The 21,843-nt window shown below is 40.1% G+C and overlaps 1 protein-coding gene across 1 annotated transcript in view; it reads right to left on the bottom strand.

Annotated features, from left to right (window-relative positions):
- Positions 1 to 21,843, bottom strand: part of Babam2 (BRISC and BRCA1 A complex member 2) — a 430,660-nt gene that overhangs the window by 378,347 nt on the left and 30,470 nt on the right. The window contains exon 3 of the mRNA XM_021162018.2: positions 14,072 to 14,148. Within this exon, the coding sequence (XP_021017677.1) occupies positions 14,072 to 14,148 (77 nt within the window). The remainder of the gene's footprint in view (positions 1 to 14,071; positions 14,149 to 21,843) is intronic.

The raw sequence follows: 21,843 nt of genomic DNA, 5'->3' as shown, positions 1-21,843 counted from the left end.
CCAGACCTCAGACTAGACACATCCATGAGCTCTGGGTTTGACTAAGACACCCTGTCTTAATGAATATAGTTGAAGAGTGGTCAAGGATGATTTTTGTCATCAACTTTGAGCAAGCATGTACAAACATGTACACATGCATTCACACACATGTTAAAACATGCCCACCACAAAAACATGGAAATCAATAAAAATAAAGCATAGTACAAAGCTCTTTGTGACACTGAGTTAGACAAAGGTTTGTAAAAATGATAAAAGTAGTCAGGGAGAAAATACACATCTTATAAAGAGCTTAGTCCAAAACACATGAATTATCAAAATATAATCAGAAGAAAAAGGTTTTAAAAATTGAGGAAAAGATGTGAACACTTTACTAAAGCCACTGTTATAGCCAGAGAGAGACAGACAGACAGACAGACAGACAGACAGAGACAGAGAGAATGTAACAGTAACAAGAAGGACAAAGATGAGGAGGATGACCAGGGAAATCAGACAGACAGACTGAGCATCCTTTATCCACAAAGTGTGGTACAAAGTAGTTTCCATTCACTGGGATCTGCTCAGACAGTACTGGCTCAACATTCCAAACATCCATGCCAACGGGACACTAAGAAACTCCAGGGTGGGGTCAATAAAGAGACTTGATGATATTAAGACATTTCTTTCTCTACAGATCAATCTCTGGGTTCAATGAGACTCCAGTAGGTCCTACTGACTAGGACTTCGGCAACATATGAAAAGCTGATTCTAAAATACAAATAACCTAGAATAGCCAAAACAATGTGGAAAAGATATTGGTGGACATACATGTTCTCATTGAAAGACTTCCAATAAAGCTACAGGAATTAAAAGAACATTTCATTAGCTCAAGGCAGTACACAATAGAAAATCCAGAAGTAGAAACTACTTAAGTGGTTAAATAATAAATATATGGCTAAAATTAGCTCAAAATGAATCAACAATACCAGAACATGGAGTAATAGAATACTCACAAATTGTTATCCAAACTGTAAAATGATATACCTACTTTAGAGAACAGCTTACCACATACTTATAAACTCTAATCTATGTTTAGCTTACAACATAGGATTAACCCAAAAGAAAAAGAAAAATTTGTTTCTACAATAAGGTATTTACAAACAAGCAAATGCAATTTATAACAGCCAAAAATCTAGAAGTGGCCCAAGTGTCCTTCTATTCATACAATATTGCCCTGTTCAGAAATAAAAGAAATGAAGTGGGTGGGTTCTGCCGTGCAGCCCGTCGTCCCATGGCTAGGAGGCTGAGGAAGGAGGCTGCCAGGTTACTCTTACTACAGGCAGGGAACAAACAAGAGCAGCACCCACAGTCAACGATATGGATGACGTTCCAAACACCATGCTCAGAGAAAGAAGCTGGCCACCTATCCACCAAACAAAACAGAGCAGGTGAGTCCAGTTCTGTGAAACTCTCAAGTGGGCAAAACAGCTTCATACTCACAGAGAAAAGAGGCTGAGCATTAAGGGGAAGGTAAAGTGGAACAGCCTGGCCTGTGAGGAATGCAATGCTCTACATCTGAACTGAGGGATTCCTTACAAATATCTAGAACTTCCAAATTTTACAAAATATTTCATTTAAAAGGCATACATTTTAATGCTGTACATTATGATGCAATAAGGTTAACTTAAAATAGCAGTGTATAAATTCCTACATCAGAATCGTGATAAGTACAACTCTATATAGTAAGCCTGGTTTGTATAAATGAAATTTTTTATAGTTTAGGAATTATGTCTGTCAATTGTTTATTATTAAATTATAATCAGCATCAAAACCAAATTGCATGTATGTACTATTATTTATAACTAAAATGATTTTACAAACTTAGTAGTATCAGCTGCTATTCTTAAGATAGCAGCATATTCCATAGATCCCAGGAAATAAAATACTCTGAAACATCAAGACAAAGGAATCCTGAAAATCTAAGGGAGCAAGAATGTCTAATCCCCAAAATTAGCACTTCTTGCTTTTCAGTGAGAACTCTTTTAGACCATTCAGTAAGTCAAAGGTGATCTGCCTCACTAATTAGCCTCTAAAAATACCTTGAGTGGTGGATAATAATAATCTTTAAGTCAATGAATCTTTTTTAAAAGATAAAAATAAAAGTAAAATGGACTGTGCTACCAAGGAAAGGACAATGCTCCCCAGCATGCGACAGAATACTGTGCCCAAGACACACTGTCCAGCGCTGACTTAGCTCAAGCACTGCAGACACAGTAAGAGCAGTTCATTCCCGTTGTCCTGACAAGGGCTCCTGTGGACAGAGGAACTTACACGTCAGCAGTGTGAGTGCAAAGGAAAGCCAACAAACGTCACACCATGATGGCCTGCTTGCTATTTGCTTGGTTTGCTCCACAAAAGCCAAAGCCAAGTGACCAACAGTAGAAGCAGAAACCACAGGACTTAGCCACAAATGAGCACATCAGCCTTGCTTGTTACAGCTGAGCTCCAACTGAGGAAGACTGGAAAGCCAGAATGTCAAACTATAGCTGACCTTGAAGGTTGGGCTAAGGATTCAGTCCACTAAGTACTAAAGGGGAGATGTGCGAAGGGATAAAAAAAAAAAAAAAAAGAAAGACCACTCAGTTAACATTCTCTGGATAGGTTTTATTTCACACAGTACAAGAAATTTTTCATAAAACAACACTGTCACCCCAACAAAAAAGCCAACAGCAGCAACTGGACAGAGCAGTGCAGGCCAGGGATGCTGAGGTAGAACAGCCGCTTCAAGGTCTCCCAGGCTAGAGAGTTCATTTAAAGCTAGTCTGAGATCTTTGCAAAGATCCTGACTCAAAGTTTTAAAAATTAAAAAATAAATGCCAACAGCTATGGGCACAGCAGCCAACTTTTGAACTGACTTGGACAAAGTTCAGAGGCATGTGGCTGGCAGAAAGGCTCAGTGGTAAAGACACTTGTCATGCAATCAATGCCTGGAACACCTACACAAGTGAAAAGGGAAAGCTCACTCCATAAAGTTGTTCTCTGGGGTCTTCCCATGCAATGCAGGGTGTCAGTGCTGCCATACAAACATACACATAGGTGTGCCAAAGTATCTTTTTAATTTTTTAAGGAACTTATGGCACAATAACAAAGCAGGTGAAATACAAAACTCACGTGTGTGTGTGTGTGTGTGTGTGTGNGNGAGAGAGAGAGAGAGAGAGNNNNTATATATATATATATATATATATATATATATATATATGAATATGTATAAGTATATGTATATATACATCTGTATATGTGTATGTATATATATATGAAGAGAGAGTATTGTGTCAATAGCGTCAACATCTTTTTCAGCTCACACACAAATGTCCTAACAACACTGTTAACTGGATCCTTCAGATACCATCAACTTGGTGATGGTCAGTTTCTATGTAATATCCATCAGAGCCGAGACCCTCAATACAACTAACTATACTGCACTAAGTAAGATTTTAGAGTACAGGAAACAGAAAACAGTAAGCACTGAGATTACTACACTGATTGGCTAGAACTCTGAACATATAATGGGTCTGAGGTGCCATAGCAGTGTTAAAATGCAAACAGACAAGAGTATAAATGTGCGTGCACATACAGAGAGCTCCCTCTCTGTAGGGAAGGAAGGGGGGAGAGAGGGAAGTCAAATCATCAAGAATGTATGGGTCAGAAACTGAAGCTGAATTCAGCTGAGCTGATTCAATAAAGCAGAATTTCTAGAACAGCATTTGTAACTTCTCTATAAAACTACCAGTTTGTCTGGCCACTGTTTAAGTGAATAGTGCATTCAACTTAAATAACAGTTCTGAAGATGGTTTTACTCTGTTGGGCTAATTGTCCAAAAATTACATATTTAAATTTAGTAATGCAGTACTGAATCCTTAGAAACTAAGAGTGAACTTCACACTGTAGTTCTGAGGACATGGGGGAGAATGTATTATCCAAAGCATAATCCATGATTTCTTCCAGGCTTTTTCCTCTGAAGGGAAAGTATTTCAACTTGAGACCCTTTGAGATAAATCTTTGATACAACTTCTCTACTGTGTTGCAAATGGCCTTAATAAATATTCATCATTCATCTTAGATAATAAGCAAGAATACTGCTCCATTGTTAGACACTAAGTGTACATGTCTACAGTTTGACAAGAAACAAAGTAATGGACCTCTCTGGGCCTCCCAAGACCATGCTTACCTGTGCTTACATTGGTCCCTATGGGGTAGGAGATAGTTCCTGACTAAAAGTATTTGTTCTGAAAGCATAAGTACATGAGTTCAAATCTCAGCACCCATGCTAAAAAGCCCAGCAGAGCTATGCATGGTTGTAACAGAAGGAAAATGGTGAGCTTCTGGTTCAATGAGAGACATGTTTTATGGGGAAGCAAGAAGAGAGGGGCAGAGAAAGTCCCCAGAAGTCGTCCTCTGGCTACATGCAAAGGTGCCTGCACATCTGCACACTCATGGGCATGCCAACACACACACACACACACACACACACACACACTCATAGGAAAGAAAGGAAGGAAGGAAAAAGAGAAGGAGGGAGGGAGGGAGGGAGGGAGGGAGGAAGGAAGGAAGGAAGGAAGGAAGGAAGGAAGGAAGGAAGGACAATAGAGCCTATCTTCTAGTGAGCAAACTAAGAATAACTACCCTAGCAAGCCCTGGCCATGTTTCTATCAAGTGGCCTTTCAAAGACATAGCTTTCCCAAGAATGAAGGCTCAATGGTGTCCTGGCTAATGGCTGGAGTCAAGTCACCTGAAGCGGGCTCAGGAAGTCATTTCTACCCAATGTTTGGAGAAATCTGGGGAAAAGAATTTAATAAGGTGCCAAAACACAAGGCCACAGATGACAAGCCGATACTATCATGTCTACCAGCATTCCAGTCCCTGAGTCCAGTCCCAGTGAAGCCTTGCTATCTTCCCTGCCCTTGAGCACCATAAAAATAAATTGATTCCTTATAAAGACAAATAAACAAATCCTTTGGTTTATTTTGGTTCCAATGGATTTCTTATAACCAAACAATCCTTGATTAACATAAATTGTTAGTATGAAAATTTCAAACAAAAGATAATTTCAAATTTGAAACTGATTTGCTAGCCACAGACTTGCTCAATATAACCTACAATATTTCAATAATTTCTCTTCATAGTGGCATAAACAATATGATTCAAAGAGTTTTCAGAATTAAAATTTGTCACTTCCTCATCAAACCCCATCATTGCTAGATCCACAGAAAGAATATGCTTGGTTCATTACACAAACACTTACTAAGCTTATCTAAATGTCAGGCACCGAGCTGGAGACTGGAAATGATGCATGAGCAGAAGCGTGCCCTGCTCTATTTAAACGGAGTGGGTACACACACACATCTTCTCATTTTCTTTCTCTTTATCTTCTTTGTCTCCCACTAACTCACTCCCTCAAATAATCCAATAAGTACTTTAGAATTAAATGGTATGCAGAATAACTGTTTTGTCTGTTTATAAACCCATGTTTATAATAAGTCCCTGGCCCATCATGAATTTTACTATAGCTCTGAAACTTCTACCACTCCAGGGGGATGTTAACATTCCAACATGCACTTTATTCAGTTCCTCTTGATAACTGAAGCACATATCTATTCCTATTCAAGGATGATTTGTGTCATCTATGACTGTCAAATTCAAGGGCTTCTCTTTAATTAATATCTCTGCCTCTGGACAACTTTCGATAATTTCTTACACAAATGAGCAACAACTCTTTCATTAGCCAGCAGTTGTTTCTTCACATTAAAGGAACTGCAAAACAATACCATCATTCCCAACGTACTTATTTCTCTGGCATCCTTTTACTTAGGAATCAGTTCACAATGCAATCCTCTCCTCTGCCTTTCATTCTCTCTCTCAGCAGCTGCACAAAGCTCCTTTTGTTTACAGGTGAAATGGATTTCTGTAAGTGCTGCTTTCTGATGTGTAGAAGATTCTGAAATACAAATTTTAGTTGTATCCTATTTTCTTTTTTTTTAAAGATTTATATATTATTATATCTAAGTACACTTTAGCTGTCTTCAGATGCACCAGAAGAGGGCGTCAGATCTCATTATGGATGGTTGTAAGCCACCATGGGGTTGCTGGGATTTGAACTCAGGACCTTCGGAAGAGCAGTCGGTGCTTTTAACCACTGAGCCATCTCTCCAGCCCGCATCCTATTTTCATTATTCTGATTCCAGGGGCAGAGGCAGGGTAAAATAAATAGAAATGAAATAGGTTCAGACTCCCAATCTGCAAAGAATTGCGCATGTCTTCCTGTTTTTCTGAATTGTTAGGGGCAGAGCTCCAATTAATAATTCCTTGTATAATAAATAACTTGTGAAGACTGAGTGATGGTAACAAGGCAGACACAGGAGCAGAATACCATATTCTCTCTAACCCTGTAGCCAACATGGATCTGGAGATTACAACTCAGGAACTCAGGTACCCATCATGCCCTCCACCACTCCTTCCACAGGTATTTAATTGAGCATCTATTTCTACTGTGCTAGGAGCTGAAGGTACAATTTAATAAACAAAGCAGGTCTGTTCACTAAGCTTAACTTATAAAAGAAAGAACTATAAATTCCAAATACTTTGATTTAGCATTGGCTAAAGCTGAAGCACTTCAGGCTAGGAAGACTGCTCAATGTTAAAGAGACTGGCTCTTCCAAAGTGGAAGGACTGGGACACCAACCCAGCTACCAAACCTCTACCTACAGTTTGACCTGTATGAAGTATTTTGAGATTGGAGCCTAAGAGAATTGTCATCAAAGAGACCAGAGAGATTTCATCCAGCAACTAAGGGAAGCAGAATTGCACAGACAAGTATTACAGGGCGCTCTGGGAGTCCTGCAGAGAAGGCAGAAGGACAGGAAGAAGCAGAGGAGGCAGAGACACCATGAGAACACGGCCCACAGAAACAACTGACCAGGACTAAGGAGTAGAGTGTTATTCAGCCTCCAAGTGAATGTTGGCTTTCTATCATTTATGTTGTTATTGAAGATCAGCCTTAGTCCTTGGTGATCTGATAGGATGGACGGGATAATTTCAATATTTTTGTATGTGTTGAGGCCTGTTTTGTGACCAATTATGTGGTCAATTTTGGAGAAGGTGCCATGAGGTGCTGAGAAGAAGGTATATTCTTTTGTTTTAGGATAAAATGTTCTGTAGATATCTGTTAAATCCATTTGTTTCATAACTTCTGTTAGTGTCCATGTGTCCCTGTTTAGTTTCTGTTTCCAGGATCTGTCCATTGATGAAAGTGGTGTGCTGAAGTCTCCCACTGTTATTGTGTGAGGTGCAATGTGTGCTTTGAACTTTACTAAAGTTTCTTTAATGAATGTGGCTGCCCTTGTATTTGGAGCATAGATATTCAGAATTGAGAGTTCCTCTTGGAAGATTAACCTTTGATGAGTATGAAGTGCCCCTCCTTGTCCTTTTTGATAACTTTGGGTTAGAAGTCGATTTTATTTGATATTAGAATGGCTACTTCAGCTTGTTTCTTGGGACCATTTGCTTGGAAAATTGTTTTCCAGCCTTTCACTCTGAGGTAGTGTCTGTCTTTATCCCTGAGGTGGGTTTCCTGTAAGCAGAAAAAGTTGGGTCCTGTTTGTGTAGCCAGTCTGTTAGTCTATGTCTTTTTATTAGGGAATTGAGTCCATTGATATTAAGAGATATTAAGAAAAGTAATTGTTGCTTCCTGTTATTTTCGTTGTTAAAGTTGGCATTCTGTTCTTGTGGCTGTCTTCTTTTAGGTTTGTTGAAGGATTACTTTCTTGGTTTTTCTAGGGTGTAGTTTCTGTCCTTGTGTTGGCGCTGTCCCTTTATTATCCTTTGAAGGGCTGGATTTGTGGAACGATATTGTGTGAATTTTGTTTTGTTATGGAATACTTTGGTTTCTCCATCTATGGTAATTGAGAGTTTTGCTGGGTATAGTAGCCTGGGCTGGCATTTGTGTTCTCTATGACTTCTGTCCAGGATCTTCTTGCTTTCATAGTCTCTGGTGAAAAGTCTGGTGTAATTCTAATAGGTCTGCCTTTATATGTTACTTGACCTTTTTCCCTTACTGCTTTTAATATCCTATCTTTATTTAGTGCACTTGTTGTTCTGATTATTATGTGTCGGGAGGAATTTCTTTTCCGATCCAGTCTATTTGGAGTTCTGTAGGCTTCTTGTATGTTCATGGGCATATCTTTCTTTAGGTTAGGGAAGTTTTCTTCTATAATTTTGTTGAAGATATTTGCTGGCCCTTTAAGTTGAAAATCCTCATTCTCATCTATACCTATTATCCTTAGGTTTGGTCTTCTTATTGTGTCCTGGATTTCCTGAATGTTTTGGGTTAGCATCTTTTTGGATTTTGCATTTTCTTTGATTGTTGTGTCCATGTTCTCTATGGAATCTTCTGCACCTGAGATTCTCTCTTTCATCTCTTGTATTTTGTTGCTGATGCTCACATCTATGGTTCCTGATTTCTTTCCTAGGGTTTCTATCTCCAGAGTTGTCTCCCTTTAGGTTTTCTTCATTGTTTCTACTTCCATTTTTAGATCTTGGATAGGTTTGTTCAATTCCATCACCTGTTTGGTTGTGTTTTCCTGTAATTCTTTAAAGGATTTTTGTGTTTCCTCTTTAAGGAATTCTACCTGTTTAGCAGTGTTTTCCTGTAATTCTTTAAGGATTTCTATCTGTTTAGCAGTATTCTCCTGTATTTCTTTAAGTGAGTTATTAATGCCCTTCTTAAAATCTTCTACCAGTATCATGAGATATGATTTTAAATCCGAATTTTACTTTTTGGGTGTGTTGAGGTATCCAGGACTCGCTGTGGTGGATGTAGTGAGTTCTGATGATGGCAAGTGGTCTTGGTTTCTATTAGTAAGATTGTTACATTTGCCTTTTACCATCTGGTAACCTCTGGTGTTAGATGTTCTAGTTGTCTCTGGCTGGAGCTTGTTCCTCCTCTGATTATCTAGCCTCCGTCAGCACTCCTGGGAGTCTACCTCTCTCCTGAGTCCCAGTGGGCAGAGCACTCTTTGCAGGCAAACCCTCTTTTTATTTTTTTTTTCTTTTTCTTTTTCTTTTTTTTTTATTAGATTTTTTCTTCATTTACATTTCAAATGCTATCACCAAAGGCCCCTATACCCTTACCCCACCCTGCTCCCCTACCCACTCACTCCTACTTCTTGGCCCTGGCGTTCCCCTGTACTGAGGCATATAAAGTTTGCAAAACCAAGGGGCCTCTCTTCCCAATGATGGCCGACTAGGCCATCTTCTGCTACATATGCAGCTAGAGACACGAGTTCTGGGGGTACTGGTTAGTTCATATTGTTTTTCCACTTATAGGGTTGCAGACCCCTTCAGTTCCTTGGGTACATTCTCTAGCTCCTCCTGCAGGGAAGGTGCACAGAAGTCTGGAGCTCAGATCTACTTCCTGAGTCCTGGGGTCAGAACCCTCCCTGGAGACCGACTCTCCTCTGGCGGGAAAGGTTCCCAGGGGTCTGTGTCTCAGCTCTGCCTCCTAGCTGAGGATGAAGGTCTGAAGGGACCCTGTTCTAGAAGCTCTGTTGCTTCTGCTGCCCACATGCTCTCCTGCACAAACTGGTCTCAGTGATCCCAAGATCCTGGGTGTGCTAGGACCTGCCAAGTTCACGGCCAAGATGGCGCGGGGCTGGCACCAACCTGAATGAACCCCAGCCACTGGTCGGGCGGGTTTTCTTTGTCCCTGTTCCTGCTGGCACAAGATCCTCTGGGATTTTTTGGAACAGATGTTGTGTTCCACTCACCAGTGATCCCAAGATCCTGGGTATGCTTGGGCCTGCTGAGGTGGCACTCAAGATGGTGCAGGGGTGGCGCTGACCAGTAGAATAGTTTTTTTAAGGCAACATGTAAATGGCACCTTAAACTCTGTACCTTTCTAAAGTCTGGAAGGAACTTATTCGTGATACCATCTTTTCAAGTAAATCCCCCAGCTCTGTACCTACTGCCACACCCTGGTTCTAACACTAAACCTAAGGACATCACCAACATCCTTCAGAAGGTTTTCTTCAGAATTTCAGAAAGAAGGAGCTTGAAAAATGGCTCACTTAATAAAGTGATTGCCACTCAAGCATGAGGATTGAATTTGAAACACCAGAACAATGTACATTAAAAAGCCAGATACAACAGTATACATCTGTAATCTCAGAGCTGGTGCTTGACAGGACAGGGCGCTCTGTGTATCTCCCAGGAATGTAAGCAGGATACAGCTGATCACAGAGAAGCCATCGTCCTTTCATATACACAGTGAGGAGATGAGAGGAGGAGACATAGGGCTATAAGCAGGAAGATTAATTAAAAGCTCTTCAGGAAAGAGTCCACACACCTCCCTGTCTGACAATGGCCCACACTTATTTGAGGGAAGCTTATAGATCAGCAACTCTCTACCTGATAGTCTCGCTCAACCTTTGGGAAGATGAACCATTCTTTCATAGGGTTCACCTAAGACCATCACAAAACACATTATGTAGCAAAACTACAGTTACAAAGTAGCAATGAAAATAATTTTATGGTTGGGGGGTCACCATAACATGAGGACTGTATTAATGGGTTGCAGTATTATAGAATAACAGGAAGAGAAATGATAATACAAAATATGATACTCCGAGTGGATATTAAAATAATGGTGGCAAAAAAAGTTTTTAATTTTACAATTGTTACATTTATTTATTTATGTGTGTCTGTGTGTCTGTCTGTCTGTCTGTGATGGTTTGTGTGTGAGTGTGTGATGATGTGTATACAAGGCACACATCTGGAGGTCAGAGGACAACTCATGGGTCTCGGTTCTTGAACTGGTTAGCAGGGATTTTATTTAATCTTATTGCTCAAAGATTTTTATTTTCAATTGCAACTATACATGTGTATGTATATGTACATGCAGGTGCCTCCAGTCCAGAAGAAAGGATCAGATCTCATGGAACTGAACTTGCAGACAGCTGTGTGTGTGCTACCTGACATGGGTTCTAGGGACCAAACTCAGGGTTCTCTACAAGAACAAAACTGTTTGTTTTCTTAACTGCTGAGCCATCACTTCAACCCCTTGGCTAGTTTTAATTGCACCCTAGAGTCATCCGAGAGGAGCCTTGGCTGAGGAAATGCCTAGAAGGAGACTGGCCTGTGGCCTGTGTGCATGCCTGTAGAGGACTGTCTTGATTATTAACTGATCCAGGAAGGCTTTGGTCACTTTGGTGTTTTATCACAGCAATGAAAAGGAAACTAGAACAGTTCTCTCCTTCTACCAGGTAGATTGCAGGGATTGAATTCCGGCTGTTAGGCTTGTCAGCAAGCACCTTTAACTGCTGAATCATCTCATTGGTCCCAGAAGTATTTTAGATCTCCAATTTTTGTTATTTGAAAGACTGTAACAGATACTGCAGTCATACAGTAAGAACAAGATATCTGAAAGGGGAACAAAAAGGAAGAAAGATCTTAAGTAAGATAACTAATTTTAATGGAGGTAATAAAAAATGTTGGGCTGAGATACAGAAGCGAGAATAACAAAAATCTGGGGAAGTTATTTGAGCCTGGTTTCCAATAACCTAAGCAAGTAGCCAGTTTCCTAAAAAAACATCCAGTAATGTATAGAACTGTTACTATTTAGGCCCACAAAAGAAGGTAAAATCTAATGATAATTAATGCAGAAGCAGGCCTATCAAGCCACTGTGTAATTTATGAACAATGCCCTGGAGACAATTGTAGACAACAAATTATTAATCTTAAAAATTCAAAGGGGAAAACAGAAGACATGCAAAAAACAGTGCAGGAAAATGCAAGAGAAAAAGAAAGAAGCAGAGGCTAATCTTATCCTGTGAAGTGTGAAGCCAAAAGACATTATCTGTGGTTCATAGGACTCCAGATAGATGAAATATCCATCACGACTGCAGAGATCGTCCTAGCTGATAACAAAGCTGAGTCATGCACTTATCAAGAACTCTGGGGGACTGTTCATTGAATTGTATGATACAGTGTTAAAAGTGACCCTGGAGGGGGGTATGGAGGGGGTTGCCATGGACTTGTTCCTTGGGAAAGTTTGTCTCTAACCTTTGTAAGGCCCTGAAATTTGATCCCCAGCACAAGAAAAAAGAACAAAGGTTTAAGCTACAAGGTAAAGAACCAATAGCAGTGATGTGGTTTTATTAAGGAGGAAGAGAGAGGTAAGGGGGGTGGTGAAAATAGGCTGATGCCCCTATAACAGGGCAGGAAGTCAAAAGATAACATCTATAGCTGGCCAGTCAGGAAAGAGGCAGTGTAGTACTGAGAGAACTGGGAATCCTCAAAAGAACTAAACTGAAACCATTTCTTAAAACTATAATGGTTTACTCAGAAAATACGAGTAGGAGGGGAAACATAGGACAGTGCTTCCTTCTGTGTGTAACCTCAGCACTATCTCCACTCCGTCCACCAGTGACTTACTTGGATCATTTCTGTTAAATTGTGTTAATAATTTCTTTTTGGAAAAAAAAAAGTAGCAATCTAATCCTGTCACTATTTTGTACTTTTGTGGTTTCCTGAGAATGGTCTAATAATGCATGGGTAACAAATGACCTTGGACTGAATGTCTCATTTAACGTTGCACTTGGTAAATTAATACAAAGCAATCTAGAGAATATCAAGATGTGGTACCTTCTGGTTAATGATGGTAAAACACACAGTCACTACTCCAAAAAGAGTTCATATCGTGTGTGTGTGTGTGTGTGTGTGTGTGTGTGTGTGTGTGTGCATTCATCCTAAGCCCCAGGTACCTTCTTGTCTCTGTGTTCCCACTCTGGAATTATAAGCATCTGTCCCTGCCAAGCCTTTCTCTGTGTAAATTTGGGGATCAAACCCAGGTCCTTTTACCTTGAAAGCACAGTATGGCTTGTGTCATCTCCCTCACCCATCCATCTGATCTTTAATAACCACATTTTTTATTCCTCTCTTTTACAAATAGGTAGATTTTAATACCCTGTTCACAAGAATAGGTTTAAGAAAGAAAATGCCAAGTGCAATTACTGACACTAACAAAGCAAAGCTATTATCACTTTCACAGTAGGCAAGAGGTTCAGTGCTGTGCTGGTGACAGAGAAGGGCTAATACAGCATAGACAGATGCTATGGATGCTGGCCTGCAGCCCAAGCATATACCTCGTACACCATCCAGGCAGTGATGGAAGCCCACAGTGCAGAAACTCAGGCTACTCTTCACACAGACTCAATTTACCTGAATAACAAATATCCTTAATTTTGGAAAGATAGACAATATTTAAAACTGATTAAAAAAAAAAAAGATGTAAAATGTCTGACTTCCACTCTCTGAGTCAATAGAAGGAGTTTCCACAGAGACTGGGTGTTCTAAGAATCTGCCATACTCGATCTGCTTTCCTTACTTATATTATCACTCTGGTCCTTGCAGGCCATTAACATTTCTAACTCTTGTTCACATACCCCATGCCCAGAACACTAGAGTAAGGGCTGACAATGGGTTTGACATCAGTGGGGATATCAGTCATTCCTACCTAAAAAAACAAAACAAAAACAAAAACAAAAACAAAACCTATTACTAAGTAGGCATTTTAAGAGGTACATCTTTTTTCATTTTTACCTTTTTTTTTTTTTTTTTTTTTTTTTTTTGAGTGCAGGGCACATCACACATGTGGAAATCAGAAGACAATATACAAGATGCAGTTCTCTCCTTCCTCTAGGTCCAGGAATGGAACTCAGGTTGTCAGGATTGGTGGGAGGTGTCCTTATACCCACTCACTGAACCATCTTGCAGGCACAAAGCAATAAACCTCTTTATTGGGATATTATCTTAGAGCTACCTCTAAGAAAAAAATACATGCATATGCACTACTATGTTTCTGCACAGGCCTATTCCTCTACAACCTAAATTGAGCTAGCTACCGCACTTTAAACAGAACCAGGACCGGATGGCAGATAACACAGCAGTAACTGTTAGTAGACAGGATCAGAGATTGCTCTGAACAGCCAGAAGTAAAATCTAAACCACAACTCTCGATCATTGGTGGTCACCACCTACTCACATTTTAATGTCTCTCCAGCGTACGGGATGTGCAGTTTGAAGCGGTCACAGTTGGGTCCAGGAGTCAATGACGTACAGCTTCAGCAATCCAGGGGAGGGAAAAATAAGATTTTTTTAAGAACAAAATTGAAAGGCCCCCATATTTATGACACTTAATAAAGTAAATAAAAAGTAATTTTTATACATAAAAGAATTAATGAAGAAAATGAAAGCCATGACTGCTCATGGAGTCCAAGACAATAAATGAGCCTTGATCTGAGATGAATTATGTATCTTGTAAGAAAACGTCTATGCCTTCTAACAACAAACCCCAAGTGCTTCAAGTATCTCTTGCATAGCAGTGTAGCTTGACTTTTAAAACCATGTATATCATCCAAAACAGGTCTCTAATCCTTGGTGCCAAGAAGTATAAAAACAGGGAAACTTTATGGTCATATTTTAAACATAGATTCTTAGCTTTCACTCTGTTCATACAAAAAAGAGCCTACTTTTGGCCTTTTTCTAGTGGCAGATGGTTTTCTTTCTTTCTCCAAAGGTATGGTGCTTTCTCTAGATCTGGCACATCATACCATTCATCTGCAGGAAAGCACAAAGCATGGTACTTGATTTCAGATAAAATGCAAATGCAAAAGAGGGGAATGAGTCAGTCAGCCAGGTCTCAACATTTGGGGGTTTTAGAAATCTATGGCTCGCTTTATGAGGCTTGACAATGGCCTCTGCTTCTCATATGTATTGATTTTGTAAGGTATCTCAGGTCCTTACAAGCCACAGCTTCAACTGCACAGACAGCCCTGACCTCTTAACTGAATAAAACATTCATGGGAAGTCAGTGCAGGAACTCCAGGTGAGTGCCGTGTTGGTGCCACCATGCCCAACTTCCTCATTTATCTCCCATGTTCTCTGCTCTACACTGCAGAGGCAGCGACCTTTTAAAAACACAGACTTGGTTCAATACTAAGCCTCTTCTGATTAAATCCTCCTTTGTGTCTACTGGAAAAAAACAACTCAGTTGCAGGACCCTGTTCACCATCTCCTGAGGCACTCACCCCGCTCACTGTGACCCATCAGTGGCCACATTTCTCCCTCAGTGTATCAGCCTATTCTTGCTTCTGAGCCTTTGCAGGGGCTCTTCCCAGGACTTTGCTTGGCCCTCTGCATTACTTGGGCTTTGATTTCATCTCCTCCAGAGGATTTTTCTCCCTTGATTTTCCTCTGTGAAGCAGCACCCAGGATTCTAGGACTTGGTTTTTGCTTTTGGAGGTGTTTTGTTTTGTTTTGTTTTGTTTTTGTTTTTGTTTTTTAATTCTCCATATCACCTATGATGGTTGGTCTTGATGCATTTGTTACCTCCTTACTGCTTCCTCCCTCGCTGGAAACTGAAGTACTAACAGACTTCAAATAGATTTTGGTTGTCTATCTGCCTGGTGTTCCTACTACCCAGAACAATGCTCAGTAAATCTTTTCTAAATTAAAATTAATGAAGTAGACATTGGACTAAAGCCAGCTGTGGCAAAAGGACGAGTGGTTTGGGATAAAGACCTGTGCTGTAAGAACACATCTTTTACCCATTTTAAATCATCTTCAAAAACTGAAAATGTGCCGTTTTGAAGTTTAACATGGGAAAACCAAGATAGAGAGACCAATTCTACAAATCCAAAAGGAAGAATATCAACCGAGAATTCATTTTTTACATATAATTACATTGTTCTATTGTGTGTGCAGCCATGCACAGGCTCTCAGCCATGCCATGACACACGTGTAAAGTCAGAGGACAAACTGTGAGTCAATTCTTTCTTCTACCATGTGAGCCACAGGGACTAAACTACTGTCAAGCCTGGCAGCCAGTACCGTTACCTGCTGAAACATCCACCAGTCCTCAAGGAATTCTTGATAGCATCTAAAGTAGTTTGTTCTACTAACACTTTATTATGGAAACTTCTGCATTTAACAATTTACACTAAAAAATGTTCAGCATAAGCTTCATGTGCCCTCCCCTCACAGTCTCTTACATAACTCCTAAAATTGTTATGTATCAGTTTTCAAACTGTGGCTTGTTTTCTCAATCCAATTGTAAGACTTTGGTACTGATAACTGTTATGCACATTTTAAAGAGAAAAAGAGTATGTCAAGTATAGTGCCAGGCACCGAGCACAGAGCAAACCTTAGTGCGTACAATTAATCACAACTCAAAACTTGTCACTGAAGCATGCTGGTCTCATGGATACCCAGCGAGGCCACGGGGAATAGAAATTATGTCCAGGAAGGGCACAGTGTACAATAGATGGGCACTCTAAGCAGCGTATACACAGATAAGGGCTTGGTGAATGAGCCAGTCTTTAATCTGAGTATTTGGGAGGCAGAGACAGGTGGAATTCTGTTGAGTTTGAAGTTCTGGGATAGCCAGAACTACACAGAGAGAGATCTTGTCTCTCAGAGAGAAGAGAGGAGAGAGAGTGCTTTGCTGAATGGATGTGCCATCCTGTCAAGGAGAGTGAGAGAAAGGGAGATGAGAACCAAGAGTAATACCACACATGTATGAGGGCTGACAAGATAGCAGAGAGGGGAAGGCACTTGTCACAAAGCCTGCCAGTCTGACTGAACATAGACAAGGAGAAATCCAACTCTTGAAGGTTGTCCTGTAACTTCCACATGCAGTGTGGCATGCTTGCACCCACAAATATACAGATGCGTGCACCCACACACGAACACAGATGGAACTTTTCAGTTAAAAAATATATATGTATATATGTATATATATGTATGACAGTATTACAACAAAATCCACTGCTCTGTATGCTAACCAAATAATTAATAATAGAAAGTTCTATAATGTGCATTAATAAAGATCATTTATAAATATGTATAAGAATGGTCTGTGCACACATCAACCAATGACATAGAAGAAAATGATGTCCTTGATACTTGATTCTTGGGACCTGCAATGCGGATACTCTTAATTCATTTAGCAGACTATTCATGAATGTCCAAAAAGTAGTAAAAAGTAATTTTTGTTTCCTCTTTAAATTATCTACTCCTAGTTATTGACATATGATTCAAATCAGTAAGTTTTCTATATAAACATAGAAAATGGTCAATTTTACAAGACTTTAGTCAGCCAAACACTAATGTATATTAATCAAGTTCCATGCAGACATCTCACAGTCTTTATAACATCAACATTTTTAAGACAATGCAAAATACAAGAAACCATGCTTTCAGGCTTAAGGCTAAAGCTACTTAACTCAATATGGGCTGAAAAAGTAGTGAGTTTGCCATTTCTGTTTTTAAGCCACCTAAAAAGAACCAAGTAGATGAATTCAGGGTTCCTTCCCTGAAAGTGCGTCAGCTTCCTTTACCCTGACTATTAATTCACCATTTGGCATGTTCCCTACATAGCTTCCTGTTTTCCTGATAATGACGTTTGTGCTGCACCAACAACACGGAACATCCGTTAAGACGGAAGCCTTCAGCTTTGGCAACCTCAAGTAACAGGTGACAGTGAAATAAAATAGGCTCCAAGACCAATAATTGCCTTGTAAATAACTTGAGTCACATGATGCAATGAGTAATTGATATTCACCACATATTCACTTTATAGAATGAAAGGGGTTTTTTTTTCTGCATTAAAGCGGGCATCAACAACTTTACTCAAACTAAATTGGTTTCCAAATGGTCAAGTCATCCAGACATCTTAATATCTACCTAAATTATCTGCAAAATGCAAAGGCAATCAAACCATTGGACTCAGGCCTTTAATGCAATTACTGCCCATACAGCCAATTAAATCAAACCAAGCAAGGTGAAGTATTACTCCCCTTCAAAGGAAATACATCGATTATAACAAAAGAAAGCAGCAAGATAATTGTATAGCAATCCTTTACACTGTTCTCCAGAGAGATGGGACGATCTGCTTGAAAACATGATTTTGATATATCACATGTATCTCTCTTTATCACTAAAATCTAAAAACTATTTCTACAATCTACTAGAAAATGATGCGTTTAATTCCTAGAATAGAATTCCAAATAGCCATTACCAAAATAGTTGACTCATCCAAGAATGTTTTTTAAACATCACAAAATTAAAATAGTCAAGAAAACATATTGTTAGTTCATGTGGCTTCAACTGTCATTCCCAACTTCTATGTAGTGTATCCACTAATAAAAGATAGATTTCAATTCTACCTTAGAATATTGGTCAGTATTCCTCTGACAAATTTAATTTAAATTACAATGTGATTCTAGTAGGAATTTTGGGCTCAAATATTCCTCTTAATCTATAACAAGGGAGTGCATGGTGGCACAGGCCTTTAATCCCAGCACTCAAAGGCAGAGGAGGTTGGATCTCTGTCTCTGTAAATTCAAGGCCAGCCTGATATACATGAGTTCCAGGACAGCCCGGACTGTCTCAAAAACAAAAGCAAACAAACAAAAAAGATAACAAGAAAGAGTGTAGTGGGTGGTTTTATGGGTTTTATGTCAACTTGACACGACCTCTGAGTCTACAGAGAGAAAGGAGCGTCCCTGGAGGAAATGCCTCCATAAGATCCAGCTGTAGGCATTTTCTCAATTAGTGATTGATGAGGAGAACCCAGTACATTATGCCATCCCTCTGCTGTTGGTCCTGAGCTCTATAAGAAAGCAGGCTGAGCAAGCCATGGTAAACAAGTCAGAATGCTGCACCCTTCCATGGCCTCTGATCAGCCCCTACCTCCAGGTTCCTGCCCTGCTTGAGTTCCTGTCCTGACTTCCTCTGGTGATGAAACAACAACGTGGAAGTGTAAGCTGAATAAACCCTTTCCTCCCCAACCTGCTGTTTGGTCATGGAGTTTCTTTGAAGCAATAGAAACCTAAACTAAGACAAAGGAAAAGTCCTTTAGCGTCTCCAGAAAGATGCTAAGCTCCCTGACTGCTAGTCCTCTTTACTGTGTCAGGGACTTCACTGCTAGCATGGTAAGAGGAAGGTGAGTAACCAATGACAGAGCAGGTGATAAAATAGATACCCACAATTGTCAAAAGTCTCTGTAAACCACAAATGAAAGGAAGAACTTAATATCATAAAAAGGCCCCTACAAAAAGACAAATCTACACTAGCCTCAAACTTAATAGCAAACTACTCCCCTCCTCTGAGAAGGAGACACAGACGTCTGCCCTCTGTACTGTCATTCTCCATTGTACGAGGGAGACAGAAAGCCATGGGGGAAAGAGAGGCCAAAGGCTGGAAAGGGAAAGTCACACTTTACTGTTTGGAGATAATATCTGCATGTAAAATGCTTTTAGATCTTCAGGTGCACTCCTGGAGTTAACATACAAGCTGAGCAAAGTTGAGTGGCAAAGACCTAGAGAAAAAAAATCAACGATATTTTTTTACACCATCAATAATCATCATTCTACGAAGATCCCAGTAAAAATAGTAGCACATAGGGTAAAATGTCCACCTAGTGTGTGTAGTGGCGTGGGGTTAATCCCCAACACAGCACAAAAGTAGATAAATATACAATGATCAGGTATAGATTTATTTATCACAAAAGGTGTGTAAGATCTTTATGCAGAAACCTATTACTGTATAAAAAGGAGAATTAAGACAGAGGAATCATGTTTATAGTAAAAGACTCAATGAGAGAACGTGTCAGGAGCATTCTTTAAATAGTCCCAAATGGAACAATTTAAATGCAATTCCAAACACAATACAAGATGTCTATTGGCTAAAGGATAGATAAATAAATTAAGAAATAATGAAAAAAACATTATATGGCTATAAAAACATTACTTTCACTGAATAAAAGAATGTATACTATATGGTTCTATTATGTAAAAGTCAAAATCATAAAAAGTAACATCTGTGTGCTGACTGACAAAAGTATTTATGATGAAAACCAAAAGGGTTTAGCTATGGGAAAGAAAAAAAGGCAAGTGGGAAGGAAGACACAGAAGACTTCTGGGATGCTGACACTGGGGGGGGGGGGTATGTGTGGTGTGTAACTTTAAATTTTTTTAAACCTTATTTTTACTGATGATTCTTAAATACTTTAACTTCCCTTGCAGTCCACTACCCACTAGAGATAGTGGAGAAAAAAGGATATAGGGTGGGAAGGGGAAGGGAAGGGGAAGCAGACCTTTTTAGAAAAGTTCTTTGGAGCAACTCCCATCTGTGTTGTCTGGAAATCGGCAGTTAGGTTCACAGGTCAGCAGGCAACAGCAGCTTGATCCACTCGCAAACACTTCACACATACACCAGCAGTCCATTTTGGTAGTGTCAGGATAGCAAACACAAATCAGCAGCAATGACAATACCTAGCAGCGATAGTCATGCCTCGGCCTCAGCTTGACTCAGCACACGGGACCTGGAGGGACGCCAGAAGTTCTGGGCTGTGCCTCTCTCAGGGAAACAGGGAAGACACAAGACCCACAGGTGTTGTACAGCTAGCTCTATAAGCAAGTCAAGCTCAGCCTCCATCACTGTCCGAAGACGGGTCTTTCCTCAGCATGTGCATCTGTCTCCGCTGACATCATTCTGCCAATCAGCCCAAGTCCACGGAACACACCACCAGAAGTTTTTTTATTCATTTCTCTCTATGGAGTCCCCACGAATGCAGCTCAACTACGCAGTGTAAGACAGACCAAACAAAGATTCTCTGATCACGTGTCCGTTCACATGCTTGCTTTAGCAGAGCATCCTCTCTCCTGAGTCGGCTTCAGTGAAACGTCCCTTCACGAGTCTGCCTTAGTCTTTCACACCTGCGACCACTTTAATGAAATATTCCTTCACAGGTTTGTCCCAGCAAAACACCATCCAACCAACTTTCCCAAGAACCTTTAAGTTTCCACTTCAGTGGGGTGGGTGTGTGTGTTTGTGTGGTTATATATGGGGTGTGTGTAATAGTGTGATGTGTATGTTGTTATATGTGGTGTGTGTGTATGTATGTGTGTGTGGTTATATGTGCTGTTTGTGTGGTATATGTGTGGTGGTATGTGTAAGTGGTGTGTGTAAGAGTGTAGTATGTGTGGTTATGTGGGGAGGGGTGTTTGTGTGTAAGTGAGTGGTATGTATGTATGCTTTGGGTGTGAGGTGAGTATATGTGTGTGTATGATATATGTGAGGGGGGTAAGGGTAAGTGAAGGTGGAGTGGGGGGGGGTGTCTAAGTAGTGTGTGGTGTGTAAGCATGGGAGTAGAGAGGCCAGAGGAGAGCATCCACTGTCCTGCTCTATCAGTGTCCAACTTATTCCTTTGAGAAAGGGTCTCTTGTTTTACCTGGAACTAAGCTGTGACCATAAGCCTCAGTGGTCTTTCTCACTCAAGACATTGGAGTGACAGGCACATGTAAGTGGTGCCCAGCCTTTTCCTGGGTGCTGGAATCCAGACTCAGGCCCTCAGGCTTTCACGCAAGTCCTCTTACCCACTGAGCTCAACATCTTACTTCTTGACTTAGATGTTCAAGACGGCCATGTTTCAGTATCTACTGAATGTAAATACATTTCACATGTCTGTCTAACTCCTTTGCACTGGATTTTATATAGTCACTGGATTAGCACAGCAACCTCACACACACGTAAGTTCATATTTTCATTTTCAATGATAATAAATCATTTTGAAACAATGTTCTTGTGTGTTTCATTCCTCTGCAATAGAATTCTTTTTTTTTAATTTTTAATATTTTTTATTACGTATTTTCCTCAATTACATTTCCAATGCTATCCCAAAAGTCCCCCATAGCCCCCCCCCCCCACTTCCCTACCCACCCATTCCCATTCTTTTGGCCCTGGCATTCCCCT

The sequence above is a fragment of the Mus caroli genome, chromosome 5 (assembly GCF_900094665.2).
Source record: "Mus caroli chromosome 5, CAROLI_EIJ_v1.1, whole genome shotgun sequence".
Lineage (NCBI taxonomy): Eukaryota > Metazoa > Chordata > Mammalia > Rodentia > Muridae > Mus > Mus caroli.
Note: the sequence above shows the minus strand (reverse complement) of the source record. Positions and strands in the feature narration are given on the sequence as shown.